Below are 16316 nucleotides of genomic sequence, written 5' to 3'. Positions count from 1 at the left end.
CTTTTGACCAAGACTTTCATGAGTATTATGAGTGGACTCATATACTGTAAATAATTATGCATATTATTTTGGTGGGCTTGCTGCTCACCCTTGCTTTATTTCTTCATCACACAACAACAGTTATGAGAGATGGCCAGACCCCAGCAGACCCAGCGCAAGCGCGTGGGAAGCGTCCCGCGTCTTCCCGTTGATGTTGTAGCTGCTATAGCTGCAGAGGTAGATCTATTGTAGATCAGACCATCTACTTTTGAGAATCAATTATGTATAATTATAACTTGTGGCAGATAATGGCAATTAACTGTAAATTTATCAAGTAATCATTTTGGGTTGTAATAACTTTTAAATTGTGGATTCAAAGACTTGTACTTATTTAAATTTCATCTCTGAGACTATAACGGGTTGTGGTGTGTGTTAGTGTGGGGTCACAGCATAAGGTTATTTATTATTAATTAAGTGAAGTGATATTGTGGAAAGAAAGACCGTGACGACCCGGATCCCTGACCCCAGATCTGGGGGTGTTACAGAGGTGCTATGGTCAAGCCTTGGTCATGGAAGAAACGGAACCAAAGAACAGGAAAAAGATAATGTCCCTACCCAAGGGAAAAAGCAGAAAAAAGCATCGAGAACATCTCAGTAAAAGGGTCAGATTGGACGTGAATATGATCGAGGACTCCGGGTACAGCGTAACCAATGCTGACGCCCGGATTCAGAAATTTGTGGAAAACAAGGAGAAGACAAAGGTCGAACCTGCCCAGCAGACAATTGAAGTAGAGTTGGAACCTGGGAACCCCACCCAGAAGATCAAAGTTGGTAAAGGCCTGGAAACCACCTTCCAAAAAGAGGTTATTGATCTATTAAAATAATACGCTGATGTATTCACCTGGACCCTGGAAGACATGTCGGGGATTGATGAATCTGTGGCGATGCACAGCCTAGATGTAGATCCAAAACAAAGACCAATCAAGCAAAAATGAAGAAACTTTGCCTCGAAAAGGCAGCAGGCAATCGATCAAGAGGTTGAAAAGTTGTTGAAGGCAGATATTATCTGTGAAATTAAGTATCCGGTTTGGCTAGCAAATGTGGTGCTAGTCAAGAAGCCCAACGGAAAGTGGCGAATGTGCATTGATTACACCGGTCTCAATTCGGCGTGTCCTAAAGACTCCTACCCCTTACCCAACATTGACCAGTTGATAGACGCAACTTCGGGCCATGTTATGCTAAGCTTCATGGATGCTTTTTCGGGGTACAACCAAGTCAAAATGAATCCGGCAGATATCGTGAAGACGGCGTTCATTACACACCGGGCGTGTACGCCTTCGTCATGATGCCATTTGGGTTAATAAATGTCGGGGCAATGTATCAGAAAATGATAAACACCATCTTCAAAAGTCAACTGGGCAGGAACATGGAATCTTACGTTGATGATATGATCTCTACGTCAGTCACGATCCCGGATCATATCAAGGACCTCAGGGAATGCTTTGACAATCTGAGGAAGTATAACATGAAGCTGAACCCGGAAAAATGCACTTTCGGGGTCCCCTCTGGGAAGTTTCTTGGTTTTCTGGTCAGTAAACGGGGAATAGAAGCCAACCCAGAAAAGATCAAAGTTATAATGGAAATGATAGTTCCCCAGACTCAAAAGGATATCCAGAAGCTCGCAGGATGCTTGGAGGCACTTCGCAAATTTATCCCAAAATTGGCAGAAAGGTGCTTGCCTTTCTTTGAGCTGTTAAAAGGAGCCCGGAACAAAAAGCTAATCGAATGGACCCCGGATTGCCAAACAGCATTTGAGGAAGTCAAACGACATCTGATGAACCCGCCTATTCTTTCAAAAGCAAAGCTCGGGGAGCCTCTTTATCTCTATATCACAAAGCCTGGTATACTATGTAAGTCAAGTCCCGAAGGACGCTGAAACCCGGTACCCAAACTTGGAGAAATTCGCCCTGGCTCTTGTGCACTCGAGCAGGAAGCTAAGGCAATATTTCCAAGGCCGGGAAATTAGGATGATCACTAATCAACCACTTCGGAAAATCATCCATAAGCCAGATGCCTCAGGGAGATTGGTCAATTGGGCGATTGAATTAAGCCAGTTCAACATCAAATTTGTCCCAAGGACAACTATAAAACCCAGGCGTTAGCCGAATTCGTCATGGAATGCACCTTTCCCGAAGTCCCAAAGACACCTAAAATCCAATCCGGAGAAGAAAAGGAGACTAGCAACCGAAATTCTTGGACATTGTATATTGATGGTTCGGCAACAGCCGAGAGGTCCGGGGATGGCCTGATCCTTTCTAGCCCGGGCGGATTCACAATCCAGCAAGCCATAACCTTCGCTTTCAAAGCAAAAAACAACCAGGCTGATTATGAAGCTCTCCTCTTCGGACTCAGGCTAGCCAAATCCCTGGGGGTAAGACGTTTAACCATCTATAGTGATTCTCAAATTGTGGTAAGACAGACAACCGGTGAATATATTGTGAAGGACCCCAAGCTGGCTCGATATCAGGAAATGGTGAGGGCTATCCTGGAAACCATCCCGGACCCAACCATCTTGCAAATAAACAGAGAAGAAAACGCGAAGGAAGATGAGCTGTCCAAGCTCGTCCAGAATAATTCAGATTTAAGCAACTTAGTCTACTTCGAGGAGCTCGGGGCACCCAGCATCGACCAGTCCGAAGTCTTATACGTCACCAGCCTGAACAACTGGATGGCTCCTTACATAGCTTATCTTAAGAACGGGACCCTTCCAGAAGACCAGAACAAGGCACGCTACCTCAAGTATAAGGCTTCCCGTTTCTTTCTAGAAGATAATCGGCTATACAGGCGAACCTTCTCTGCCCCGAATCTAAAATGTGTTGACCCGAACAAGGAAGATTATTGTCTTCGGGAGGTACACGAGGGAATCTGCGGAGATCACTTAGCCGCTAAAGCTCTAGCCTACAAAGTCATCAGAAAATGCTACTATTGGCCCACCATCCATGCCGATGCAGTTGCCTATATGAAGAAATGCAACAAATGCCAAAAGTTCAACAATGTGCCAAAGCAAAGTCCAAGCCTCCCCGTGTCAGTCCTCTCCCCGATCCCATTCGCAATTTGGGGAATTGACATCATGGGTCCTTTCTGTTGGATTTTTAACGCAGCGGGGGAATGGCAAAACACTTTTACACATACAAAATCCAAATAAAAGCATACAGATCATGAATAAAAATTCGAGGGATCGAATCTAACCTTTTAAAATAATTCGGAGACAACGATCAGAGATCCTTAGCAGTTGCTCCTCAAGTGTGAAGCACTCCACCGGTATCCACCAAGAAAACGATGTTAAGGAGGAGGAAGGAGGTGGAGAGAATTGGGTTTTCCAAACGTTTTGGGTTTTCGGGTTAGATGTGGGTTAGAATAAAATAGGGTCTATAATAGTGTATTTATAGGCAAAATTTTCAGCTGAAATTTTTCCCATAAATAATATTATTATTATCCCATTTATTATTCTCATTAATAATTAAAACACCTTTTAATTATTAATCCTTTTTCTAAACACTTTAGAAATAATTCTCTCTCTTGATTTAATTTCCAAAAATTAAATCCTTAATTAATAATATTAAGAACTTTTCTTAATTAATTTATAATCAATTAAATCTCATTTAATCAATTATTAAATTTGCCAATTAATTACTTATTTCATAAATAAATAATTATTAGCCATTATTAATTAATTCCTCCACCATTAAATCATTCTCCTTTTATGGTGTGACCCTGTAGGTTCAATATTAAGCCGGTAGTAGAAATAAATAATAATAAAACTATTTTATCATTATTTATATAAATTCTCTAATTTATTAAATATGATTAATTAATTAATCACATTTATTCTACATCGTGAGTGATGCTTCTCAACATATCGCGACTATCCGGATAATATGAATTCACTGCTTAGAATACCAAGAACCTGTTAGTGAATAGTTACCGTACAATAAACTCCTTCTCCCATACAATGTTCCGATTAAATACAAGGCATGGATCTCGTGTCAAGCCTATCTAATTCAATCACTTGCTTACCATTTACTATGCGTAGTTCTATGCAAATTAGAAACTCCTTTCTAATTTCATTCACTCTGGCCAGAGATTCCTGAACTAGCATAAGTGGATCAGCCTTGAACATTCGCTTCCTTCACTGGAAGGGGTAGATCCTTTATTAATCATACACTATCTTCGTGTACAAATTCCTATACCCAGAAGAGCCCTAATAATTGTCCCTGGAGACTAAGAACTAAACCAAAGCATAGTTCAGTGTACACAAGATGACTATGATGACCTCAAGTCTAAGGATACTTGTACAACTATCACTAAGTGAACAACTGTTGATACGTGAGTGAACTCCATCAGTTGTTCAGCTGGGCGAGTCATGTTCAGTGAACTTATTCCATAATAAGCACCTACATACTAGCTATAGTGTCACCACACAAATGTCTATGAGAACAGACATCATTCATAATGAAGCAAGCATAGTATGTACCGATCTTTGCGGATTATTAATTACCAGTTAGTAGTCCTATGACCAGGAACTATTTAAGTTTAGAGTTATCATCTTTTTAGGTCTCACTATTATGATCTCATCATAATCCATAAAAAGCTTTACTCTAAACTATGGTATATCTTATTTAAACACTTAAATAGATAAAGCCCGTAATAAAAACAAAACAAGTCTTTATTAATATCAATGAAATCAAAACAGATTACATAAAAGTTATTCCTAAATCCTAATACATGATTGGACTTAGGACATATTCCTTTCAATCTCCCACTTGTAATAAAGCCAATCACTCTGGTATCTAATACCCATCTTGTCTTCATGACGATCAAAGTGACTTTCATAAAGTAGCTTTGTGAGTGGGTCTGCTATGTTGTTATGTGTGTCAACTCTAATTCAATACAATACAAGAAATGTTACCGCACTCCCACTAACCCTTTTGTAGACGCATGGTTCATCTGCATTTTTTATAAAATCAAACTCTTTGATTGTCTCATCAAAACGAATGTTCCACCTTTCGAGAAGCTTGCTTTAAACCATATATGGTTCGCAGTAGCTTACACACTAGGTTTTCATTTCTCTTGGAAAGAAAACCATCTGGCTATTTGCCAGATCACATAGTCGTAGTAAGCAGCATTCGCAAGCAAAATCCGAACTGATTTTAACAGGGCTACAGGTAAAAGGTTTCATCAAAGTCAATCCATTGCCTTTGTTTGAATCCTTTTCCCAAAAGCCTGGCCTTAAAGGTCTCCACCTGGCCATCTTCTATAATCTATCTTTTGTATACCGTATACATAGATTCCATTATGGATTTCATGGCACTATGCCATTTCCCTGAGTCAACACTACTCATAGCCTCATTATAGGTCACAGGGTCGTCATCATTAATGATCGACAACTCATTGTCATTCTCAATGACAAGGCCATATTACCCCTCAGGTTGGCGAGACACTCTCCCTGACCTATGAATGGGTTGTTCCACAAAAGGTTGTTCAGTCAGAACAGGTGTTTCCACTCGATCTGTAGTAGTTTGTGCTTCTTGAACTTCATCAAGTTCAATTTTGCTCCCACTGTTTCCTTCAAGGATAAACTCCTTTTCCAAGAAGGTAGCATGTCTGGAGACAAACACCCGATGATCGGTGCAAAAGTAATACCCTAAAGTCTCTTTAGGATATCCCACAAAACTACATTTTACGGATCGATATTCCAGCTTATCTGGGTCAACTTACTTGACACAAGCTGGACATCCCCAAATCTTAACGTGTTTAAGACTCGGTTTCCTTACTTTCCATATCTCATATGAAGTTTGAGGAACAGATTTGGAAGGCACCTTATTCAGTAAATATGCTGAGGTTTCCAATGCATAACCCCATAGGAATACTGGAAGATTTGCATAGCTCATCATGGACCGAACTATGTCTAACAAAGTTCGATTTCTCCTTTCAGATACTAATCTGGAGGAGTCCACTGGGAGACTATACCATTTACTTTGAGATAATCCAGAAACTCTCCGTTCAAGTATTCACCACCTCAATCTAATCGAAGAGTTATAATACTATGTTTGGTTGTTTCTCCACTTCATACTTATATTCTTTGAACTTTTCAAAGGCCTCAGACTTGTGTTTCATCAAACACATATCCGAATCTAGGTCTATCATCTATGAAAGTAATGAAGTATGAAAATCCACCCATGGCATGCGTAGACATTGGTCCACATACATCTGTGTGTACCATTCCTAGCAAATTTGCAGCCCTCTCTCCATGTCTACTAAATGGAGACTGCAGTGCCACTATAAAGTGAGATTTTCATCATCCCTTTTCTTTTATTAGTTTGTTCAATCTGAAATAAATTATGTCACATACGTACAAACCATTATTTAAAGCACCACGTCCATAAAGAATATTATCTCTAAGAATAGAACATTCATTATTCTCAATAATAAATGAAAATCCAGCCAAGTCTAACATGGGAATAATATTCCTCACAATCAAGGGAACAAAATAACAATTATTTCAAACAATAGTCTTGCCCGTAGGCCTATGTAAATGAAATGATTCTACATCTTCAGCAGCAACTCTTGCTCCATTTCCATCAGTAGAATCACCTCATCTTCCTCAAGAGTCCTACTTCTCCTTGGTCCCTGCAACAAATTGCAGATTTGAGAACCACAGGCGGTATCTAATACCCAAGTAGAAATTTAATTTAATGACATATTCACTTCTATCATGAACATACCTAAATCAGAAGCGGTAGTCTCACTACCCTTCTTCTTCTTTAATTCTGCAAGGTAAACCTTGCAGTTACTCTTCCAGTGCCCTACCTTGTTACAGTGAAAGCAAACAACTTTGCTCTTGGGGTCTTCAACTTTTGGTGGAACCGGCGTTTTCTCACCTACTTTCTTCTTCTTGGAAGGGTTCCTCTTCCTTTTCTTAGGATTGGAACCTTCACCAATTAGAAGAACAGAACTCTTCTTAGGGGAAAATTTGATTCCACAGTCTTCAACATGTTGTGGAGTTCAGGCAGGCTGACATCCAACTTATTCATGTGAAAGTTCACAACAAACTGCGAGAATGAACTCGGAAGTGATTGCAAGACCAAGTCTTGGCTCAGCTCCCCATCCATGGCAAAACCAAGTTGTCCAAGACGTTCAATCAAATTGATCATCTTAAGTACATGGTCATTCACAGATGATCCCTCAGACATCCTACAACCGAGCAGCTCCTTCGATATCTCATATCGAGCTATCCTCCCCGCCACATCATACAACTCTTGTAGATGCATGAGGATAGTGTGAGCATCCATACGCTCATGTTGCTTCTGTAGCTCAATGTTCATGGAAGCTAGCATGATGCATTGAGCAACATTTGCATCATCTATCCACCTACGATACACAACATGTTCATCATTATGTGCATCACTAGCAGGTTCAGTAGGCTTAGGTGAGTCAATCACGTATTCCAGCTTCTCAATCCTGAGAACAATTCTCAAGTTTCGAAGCCAGTCAGCATAATTAGGACCAGTCAATTTGTGAGCATCTAGTATGCTCCTGAGTTGTAGTGTAGAAGACATAACGTACAAAGTAAATCTGTAAATGATAAACACATAACAACACTTAGCAAATATTCGATTTCATTTCAAAACACTATATGAATCGGGTCTTTATTCATAAGTGGCTCCCACTAGTTTTCCTAATTTATTCAACCCCCTACATGAAAAATTAAGCATTCATAATGCTAGTGGGAATAGGGATCCTACATTCCATTACACAACCCCGGCTGTGGCACGAAATGCCATGTAATGTTCAATAGGCAGACAACTCTTGTCAATTACATCTTATGTTATTCCCTAATCAAACTTTAGCCTCTTGAATAATTGAGTCACGGCTGTGGCACGACAAACTCAATATACTAAGTCAAGTCTAACCCAACATTCCGTACAATTGAATCAGTCCCCAATGGCCCACGGCTGTGGCACGTAACGACCTTTAGATTCTAATTCAATGTACACATCTCTATGTAATAGACAAGTATTTCTTATTTCGAAATCAAAGCCCTCGGCTGTGGCACGAAACGACAATGATTCAAAAATAAGAACTACTTTCTACCATGTTGGAAGGCTATGACCGACACAAGCCCATTGTATCATTGGCCAATTACTACTTGATATTATTTAATTTTAGAGGGATTATATTATGTTACAATCATAATCATATTATAAAGAGATTCTTCCTTTTAAATTAAATATTTCAAATCAATAATCAATAATCAGATGATTCCCAGATCGGGTGGAGCATTGTCAAGAGGCGTCACTTAATAACCCTTTCTTACAGATAGAAATCTGTTGTTGACAGAATCATCCTTTCTCTCATATCAAAAATTCATATTCAATTACGTGTTTCACAAACACAAGAATCTCATGATTGTATTCATAATATTATTCTTAAGCTTATGAAACAATTTCACTATACTAGGTTGTCTAACAAACGCTTTATGTTCATTTAAGTTCACCTAAATCTATCATCGCATGATAAACTAAGCATATATCACATATATCAACATGAATAAACATTAAGGTAGGCATGTTACATCATCTAGCACATTAGTCTAAGCATTATACATCTCTATGTATCACATGAAGCATTTAAAAGCAATTAAAAACAGTCAAAAACAGCTTTAAAACACTTCATGGAAATATAAACAGTTCAAAAATTTTATATAAACTAAAATTGATCACTCCATTAGATCCGTCTTGGAAAAACGAATCCAACGGTATATTGCACGCCCAAAACGGAGTTACGAAACTCCCAGAAAATCAATTTTAAAATCAACAGAAGGGCTGTAACGCATTACAGGAACGCGTTACAAGCCCTGTAACGCATTCCGGTGATGCGTTACACCCCTTTTAAGCCATTAAAGGGTGTAACGCATTCCGCGAATGCGCCACAGGTGTGTAACGCATTCCCGGAATGCGTTACACCCCTATAATTTTTTTTTAATTTTCAGCAGCCGACTTCTTTTTCCTTCTCGATCAGCGTGCTTGTCAGATTGTTCCTGTTCTGTGCAGCAGCAGTAGTACAGCAACAGCAGACAGCATACAGCAGTGCAGATACATAATATATACATACAAACAATTCATATATATATATAATTATTTAATTACGAATTTAATTGATACAACTTCAAAAATTCATAATAAAAAATCTATACATCATAAAATTATAAAAAAAAATACCCAGACGATCTACAACACTTGTAGAACCCAGATCAACATTTAAAATTATTCTGAGAAACGATTTCTCACTAGACAAAATTAATCCATAATATAACTTGTAAAAATCATAATTAATTCATACAAGCATATAAAATTTTGAAATTTTTACCACAGATCTATATGCATACAACCTATGCTCTGATACCATTGTTGGATTTTTAACGCAACGGGGGCATGGAAAAACACTTTTACACATACAAAATCCAAATAAAAGCATACAGATCATGAATAAAAATTCGAGGGATCGAATCTAACCTTTTAAAATAATTCGGAGACAACGATCAGAGATCCTTAGCAGTTGCTCCTCAAGTGTGAAGCACTCCACCGGTATCCACCAAGAAAATGATGTTAAGGAGGAGGAAGGAGGTGGAGAGAATTGGGTTTTCCAAACTTTTTGGGTTTTCGGGTTAGATGTGGGTTAGAATAAAATAGGGTCTATAATAGTGTATTTATAGGCAAAATTTTCAGCTGAAATTTTTCCCATAAATAATATTATTATTATCCCATTTATTATTCTCATTAATAATTAAAACACCTTTTAATTATTAATCCTTTTTCTAAACACTTTAGAAATAATTCTCTCTCTTGATTTAATTTCCAAAAATTAAATCCTTAACTAATAATATTAAGAACTTTTCTTTATTAATTTATAATCAATTAAATCTCATTTAATCAATTATTAAATTTGCCAATTAATTATTTATTTCATAAATAAATAATTATTAGCCATTATTAATTAATTCCTCCACCATTAAATCATTCTCCTTTTATGGTGTGACCCTGTAGGTTCAATATTAAGCCGGTAGTAGAAATAAATAATAATAAAACTATTTTATCATTATTTATATAAATTCTCTAATTTATTAAATATAATTACTTAATTAATCACATTTATTCTACATCGTGAGTGATGCTTCTCAACATATCGCGACTATCCGGATAATATGAATTCACTGCTTAGAATACCAAGAACCTGTCAGTGAATAGTTACCGTACAATAAACTCCTTCTCCCCTACAATGTTCCGATTAAATACAAGGCATGGATCTCGTGTCAAGCCTATCTAATTCAATCACTTGCTTACCATTTACTATGCGTAGTTCTATGCAAATTAGAAACTCCTTTCTAATTTCATTCACTCTGGCCAGAGATTCCTGAACTAGCATAAGTGGATCAGCCTTGAACATTCGCTTCCTTCACTGGAAGGGGTAGATCCTTTATTGATCATACACTATCTTCGTGTATAAATTCCTATACCTAGAAGAGCCCTAATAATTGTCCCTGGAGACTATGAACTAAACCAAAGCATAGTTCAGTGTATACAAGATGACTATGATGACCTCAAGTCTAAGGATACTTGTACAACTATCACTAAGCGAGCAACTGCTGACACGTGAGTGAACTCCATCAGTTGTTCAGCTGGGCGAGTCATGTTCAGTGAACTTATTCCATAATAAGCACCTACATACTAGCTATAGTGTCACCACAAAAATGTCTATGAGAACAGACATCCTTCATAATGAAGCAAGCATAGTATGTACCGATCTTTGCGGATTATTAATTACCAGTTAGTAATCCTATGACCAGGAACTATTTAAGTTTAGAGTTATCATCTTTTTAGGTCTCACTATTATGATCTCATCATAATCCATAAAAAGCTTTACTCTAAACTATGGTATATCTTATTTAAACACTTAAATAGATAAAGCCCAGAATAAAAACAAAACAAGTCTTTATTAATATCAATGAAATCAAAACAGATTACATAAAAGTTATTCCTAATTCCTAATACATGATTGGACTTAGGACATATTCCTTTCACTTTCCCCCGAGCGAAGGGGGATTTGCGTTATGTGCTGGTGGCGATTGATTATATGACTAAGTGGGCAGAGGCCAAGGCCATGAGAACCATCAATCAGCAAGACTGCATCAAATTCATGGATTCAATTGTGATGAGGTTCGGGATTCCGATGGTTTTAATCTCGGATAACGGCCTGTAGTTTGTCGGTTTGGATTTCGAAGCATATTTGAAAGAGCTCGGGATAAAGCATAAGAAAGTATCTGTAACCCATCCCCAGGGAAACGGACAAGTAGAGGTCACTAACAGAACCATACTCCGAGGTTTGGAAAAAAGGTTGGAAGAATCTAAGAAGAACTGGCCAGACGAGCTCCCGAAGGTCTTATGGTCCTACAGAACCACCTCCCGGACCGGAACCAGTGAGACTCCATTTAAACTCGCCTATGGCACCGAGGCTCGGCTACCAGTAAAAATTGGGTCCCCTTCTCATAGAGTGGTCAACTTTGATGAAGGCTCCAACATAGAAGGCCTTAAAACCAATCTGAAACTCTTGGATGAAGTAAAAGACTGGGCTGTAGAAAAAATGGAAAGTTACAAGGAAAAAACAAAGCTTCATTTTGTAAAGAAGGATAAGATAAGAGAATATACGGTGGGAGATCTAGTACTCCGGGACACCGAAGCCTCGGACCCAACTAACTGAGGGAAACTGCAGCCGAACTGGGAATGCCCCTACATAATCAAGGAAGTGCTCCGGCCGGGAAGTTACTAGCTGAACTACCTCAGTGGGACCGAGGTCCCCAACACCTGGCACGGAACCCGGTTAAGGAAGTTCTACCAATAAGAGAAAGGTGCACATTTTGGGAACATTTCTACATCTATACTGTGATATTTTGATGTAAATGCTATTCTCATCCACCCCAGAATGTAATTTTTGCTTTCAATTTAAATGAAAAACTCTACTTTAAGCGTTCCATAGTTTGAATCAATTTCATTATGTTGCTTCTTTATTTACCATCAAATTTGAAAACACAGCCCATGTGTACTTAGAAAATCTCTATTTTACCCCGTCCTGGGGTCCGCATAAACACAACCCATGTGTACTTAGAAAATTTCTATTTTACCCCTACCCGGGGTCCTATAAAAACTCAACCCATGAGTACTTATAAAATTTCTATAAGTTAAAAATTTTACTCCATCCCGGGGTCTGTGTAAACACAGCCCATGTGTACTTAGAAAATTTCTATCAAATGGAAATTTACCCCTACCCGCGGTCACATAAAAACTCATCCCATGAGTACTTAGAAAATTTTCATAACTTGAAAATTTTACCCCATCCTGGAGTCTGCAAAAACACTGCCCATGTGAAAAGAAAGGAAAGAAAGTAAAGCACAATTATATTAAACTACCCCGGGGAAACATACCCCGGGGGGTAAATCGAAATCATTCAAATTACAAACGACATTAAAATAGCCAAGAGGCTAAGTTCAGACAATACTTTGAAATCGGATAACGGCCTGCAGTTTGTCGGTTTGGACTTCGAAGCATATTTGAAAGAGCTCGGGATAAAGCATACGAAAGTATCCGTAACCCATCCCCAGGGAAACGGACAAGTAGAGGTCACTAACAGAACCATACTCCGAGGTTTGGAAAAAAGGTTGGAAGAATCTAAGAAGAACTGGCCAGACGAGCTCCCGAAGGTCTTATGGTCCTACAGAACCACCTCCCGGACCGGAACCAGTGAGACTCCATTTAAACTCCCATATGGCACCGAGGCTCGGCTACCAGTAGAAACCGGGTCCCCTTCTCATGGAGTGGTCAACTTTGATTAAGTCTCCAACATAGAAGGCCTTAAAACCAATCTGAAACTCTTGGATGAAGTAAAAGACTGGGCTGTAGAAAAAATGGAAAGTTACAAGGAAAAAACAAAGCTTCATTTTGTAAAGAAGGACAAGATAAGAGAATATGCGATGGGAGATCTAGTACTCCGGGAGACCGAAGCCTCGGACCCAACTAACTGAGGGAAACTGCAGCCGAACTGGGAATGCCCCTACATAATCAAGGAAGTGCTCCGGCCGGGAACTTACTAGCTGAACTACCTCAGTGGGACCGAGGTCCCCAACACCTGGCACGGAACCCGGTTAAGGAAGTTCTACCAATAAGAGAAAGGTGCACATTTTGGGAACATTTCTACATCTATACTGTGATATTTTGATGTAAATGCTATTCTCATCCACCCCAGAATGTAATTTTTGCTTTCAATTTAAATGAAAAACTCTACTTTAAGCGTTCCATAGTTTGAATCAATTTCATTATGTTGCTTCTTTATTTACCATCAAATTTGAAAACACAGCCCATGTGTACTTAGAAAATCTCTATTTTACCCCGTCCTGGGGTCCGCATAAACACAACCCATGTGTACTTAGAAAATTTCTATTTTACCCCTACCCGGGGTCCTATAAAAACTCAACCCATGAGTACTTATAAAATTTCTATAAGTTAAAAATTTTACTCCATCCCGGGGTCTGTGTAAACACAGCCCATGTGTACTTAGAAAATTTCTATCAAATGGAAATTTACCCCTACCCGCGGTCACATAAAAACTCATCCCATTAGTACTTAGAAAATTTTCATAACTTGAAAATTTTACCCCATCCTGGAGTCTGCAAAAACACTGCCCATGTGAAAAGAAAGGAAAGAAAGTAAAGCACAATTATATTAAACTACCCCGGGGAAACATACCCCGGGGGGTAAATCGAAATCATTCAAATTACAAACGACATTAAAATAGCCAAGAGGCTAAGTTCAGACAATACTTTGAAATCGGATAACGGCTTGCAGTTTGTCGGTTTGGACTTCGAAGCATATTTGAAAGAGCTCGGGATAAAGCATAAGAAAGTATCCGTAACCCATCCCCAGGGAAACGGACAAGTAGAGGTCACTAACAGAACCATACTCCGAGGTTTGGAAAAAAGGTTGGAAGAATCTAAGAAGAACTGGCCAGACGAACTCCCGAAGGTCTTATGGTCCTACAGAACCACCTCCCGGACCGGAACCAGTGAGACTCCATTTAAACTCCCCTATGGCACCGAGGCTCGGCTACCAGTAGAAACCGGGTCCCCTTCTCATGGAGTGGTCAACTTTGATTAAGTCTCCAACATAGAAGGCCTTAAAACCAATCTGAAACTCTTGGATGAAGTAAAAGACTGGGCTGTAGAAAAAATGGAAAGTTACAAGGAAAAAAACAAAGCTTCATTTTGTAAAGAAGGACAAGATAAGAGAATATGCGATGGGAGATCTAGTACTCCGGGAGACCGAAGCCTCGGACCCAACTAACTGAGGGAAACTGCAGCCGAACTGGGAATGCCCCTACATAATCAAGGAAGTGCTCCGGCCGGGAACTTACTAGCTGAACTACCTCAGTGGGACCGAGGTCCCCAACACCTGGCATGGAACCCAGTTAAGGAAGTTCTACCAATAAGAGAAAGGTGCACATTTTGGGAACATTTCTACATCTCTACTGTGATATTTTGATGTAAATGCTATTCTCCTCCACCCCAGAATGTAATTTTTGCTTTCAATTTAAATGAAAAACTCTACTTTAAGCGTTCCATAGTTTGAATATATTTCATTATGTTGCTTCTTTATTTACCATCAAATTTGAAAACACAGCCCATGTGTACTTAGAAAATCTCTATTTTACCCCGTCCTGGGGTCTGCATAAACACAACCCATGTGTACTTAGAAAATTTCTATTTTACCCCTACCCGGGGTCCTATAAAAACTCAACCCATGAGTACTTATAAAATTTCTATAAGTTAAAAATTTTACTCCATCCCGGGGTCTGTGTAAACACAGCCCATGTGTACTTAGAAAATTTCTATCAAATGGAAATTTACCCCTACCCGCGGTCACATAAAAACTCATCCCATGAGTACTTAGAAAATTTTCATAACTTGAAAATTTAACCCCATCCTGGAGTCTGCAAAAACACTGCCCATGTGAAAAGAAAGGAAAGAAAGTAAAGCACAATTATATTAAACTACCCCGGGGAAACATACCCCGGGGGGCAAATCGAAATCATTCAAATTATAAACGATATTAAAATAGCCAAGAGGCTAAGTTCAGAAAATACTTAAAAACAAGAATGGAAATTACATGCCAAAAAATGGCAAAGTCTTCAAGCTTCTGCTGCAGGCTCGGCAGGAGGAGAGGGAGGTTGCTCCGGATCATCTTCTGGAATCGGAGGCTGCTGGGCGAGCAGGGATTCGGGAGAGGAGGGGCGTTGCTGGAAGTTTCGGCACCAGAATCCCTTGCCACGATGGCTTATGCTTCCTGCTCCATCCGAGTCTCCTCCTCGATATACTTCTCTAGGAAGGCATCAATCGTGCCCTGAGGATTCTCACCGAGGTACTTAGAGGCAACCCTCCAGCAAATCTGGATCTTCTCCAGTGCTTTGTCATTCGGCTCCTCATAATACACCGGAGTACCCCGAAACCCAGCTAGAACTTCTTTGGGAGTGGGCCGGGCAGCGAGCTCGTCGTTCAGCTTTATGTTTTCAGCCCTCATTTCCCAGACGGAAGCCTCGGCCCAGTCTTGTCTCTCCTGGATCTCATCAAGAAGCTTCTTATGTGTTGCGGCCTCCTTCGCATTCGCCTCCTTCAAGTCCTTCACCTCCCGGGACAGCTTCTCAGTTTCGGTTTTATAAACCTCGGCAGCATCAGCCTTCGCCTGTAGGCTTCGGGTTATGCAAACCAATCCAGCAACCCGGGAGTTAGCCTGAAATTGTTACACATCACGATTAGATGATGCGGATACTGAAAAAAAGGGAGAGTGCAAAACCAAAATATTACAAGGAAAAACTTACAGCGGTAATCTCCTCCTGAAGTCCGACCAGGAAGTCATCGAGGGGCTCCTTTCTATACTTCTTCCTTTCGGCGGTGCTGGCGTAATTCTCAAAGAGCTCCTTCGGGCGAGTCTCTGGAGTAAAGCTAGCTAGCAAGGCCTTCAGGGTCTCTGGGGTATTCGGGGCTAGCTCAACAGCAACTTTCTTGGAAACATGGCCCTCGGAGCCTTCTCCTTTCTCCCCGGAACCTGTAGGTACACTCTTCCTCTTTCGGGGTGCTGGGACCCTCGTCGCATCCCCTTGTTGCACGTCCTCGACCCGGGGTTCATTAATCACAATCGTGGTCCTCCCCGGACGAGACGGCGCCGCCTTCCGGG

At 39.9% G+C, this 16316-nt stretch overlaps 1 protein-coding gene across 1 annotated transcript; it reads left to right on the top strand.

Moving 5' to 3' along the window:
- The first annotated feature begins 2152 nt into the window (after nt 1-2152).
- On the top strand, nt 2153-12925 carry LOC141701983 (uncharacterized). Its single transcript, XM_074505720.1, has 3 exons — nt 2153-2890; nt 11299-11745; nt 12617-12925. The coding sequence occupies exons 1-3, from the start codon at nt 2153-2155 to the stop codon at nt 12923-12925; spliced, it is 1494 nt and encodes a 497-aa protein (XP_074361821.1).
- Nucleotides 12926-16316: the final 3391 nt, after the last annotated feature.

Source organism: Apium graveolens, chromosome 1, assembly GCF_009905375.1.
Source record: "Apium graveolens cultivar Ventura chromosome 1, ASM990537v1, whole genome shotgun sequence".
Taxonomy (NCBI): Eukaryota; Viridiplantae; Streptophyta; class Magnoliopsida; order Apiales; family Apiaceae; genus Apium; species Apium graveolens.
Note: the sequence above shows the minus strand (reverse complement) of the source record. Positions and strands in the feature narration are given on the sequence as shown.

Excerpts from the sequence above, each read along its gene's own strand:
- LOC141701983 (XM_074505720.1), top strand. The coding sequence starts at position 2,153 with ATGGAATGCACCTTTCCCGAAGTCCCAAAGACACCTAAAATCCAATCC. Across the intron at positions 2,891-11,298 it reads AAGATTATTGTCTTCGGGAG|TTTGTCGGTTTGGATTTCGA; the intron begins GTACACGAGGGA and ends AACGGCCTGTAG. Across the intron at positions 11,746-12,616 it reads ATAAGATAAGAGAATATACG|TTTGTCGGTTTGGACTTCGA; the intron begins GTGGGAGATCTA and ends AACGGCCTGCAG.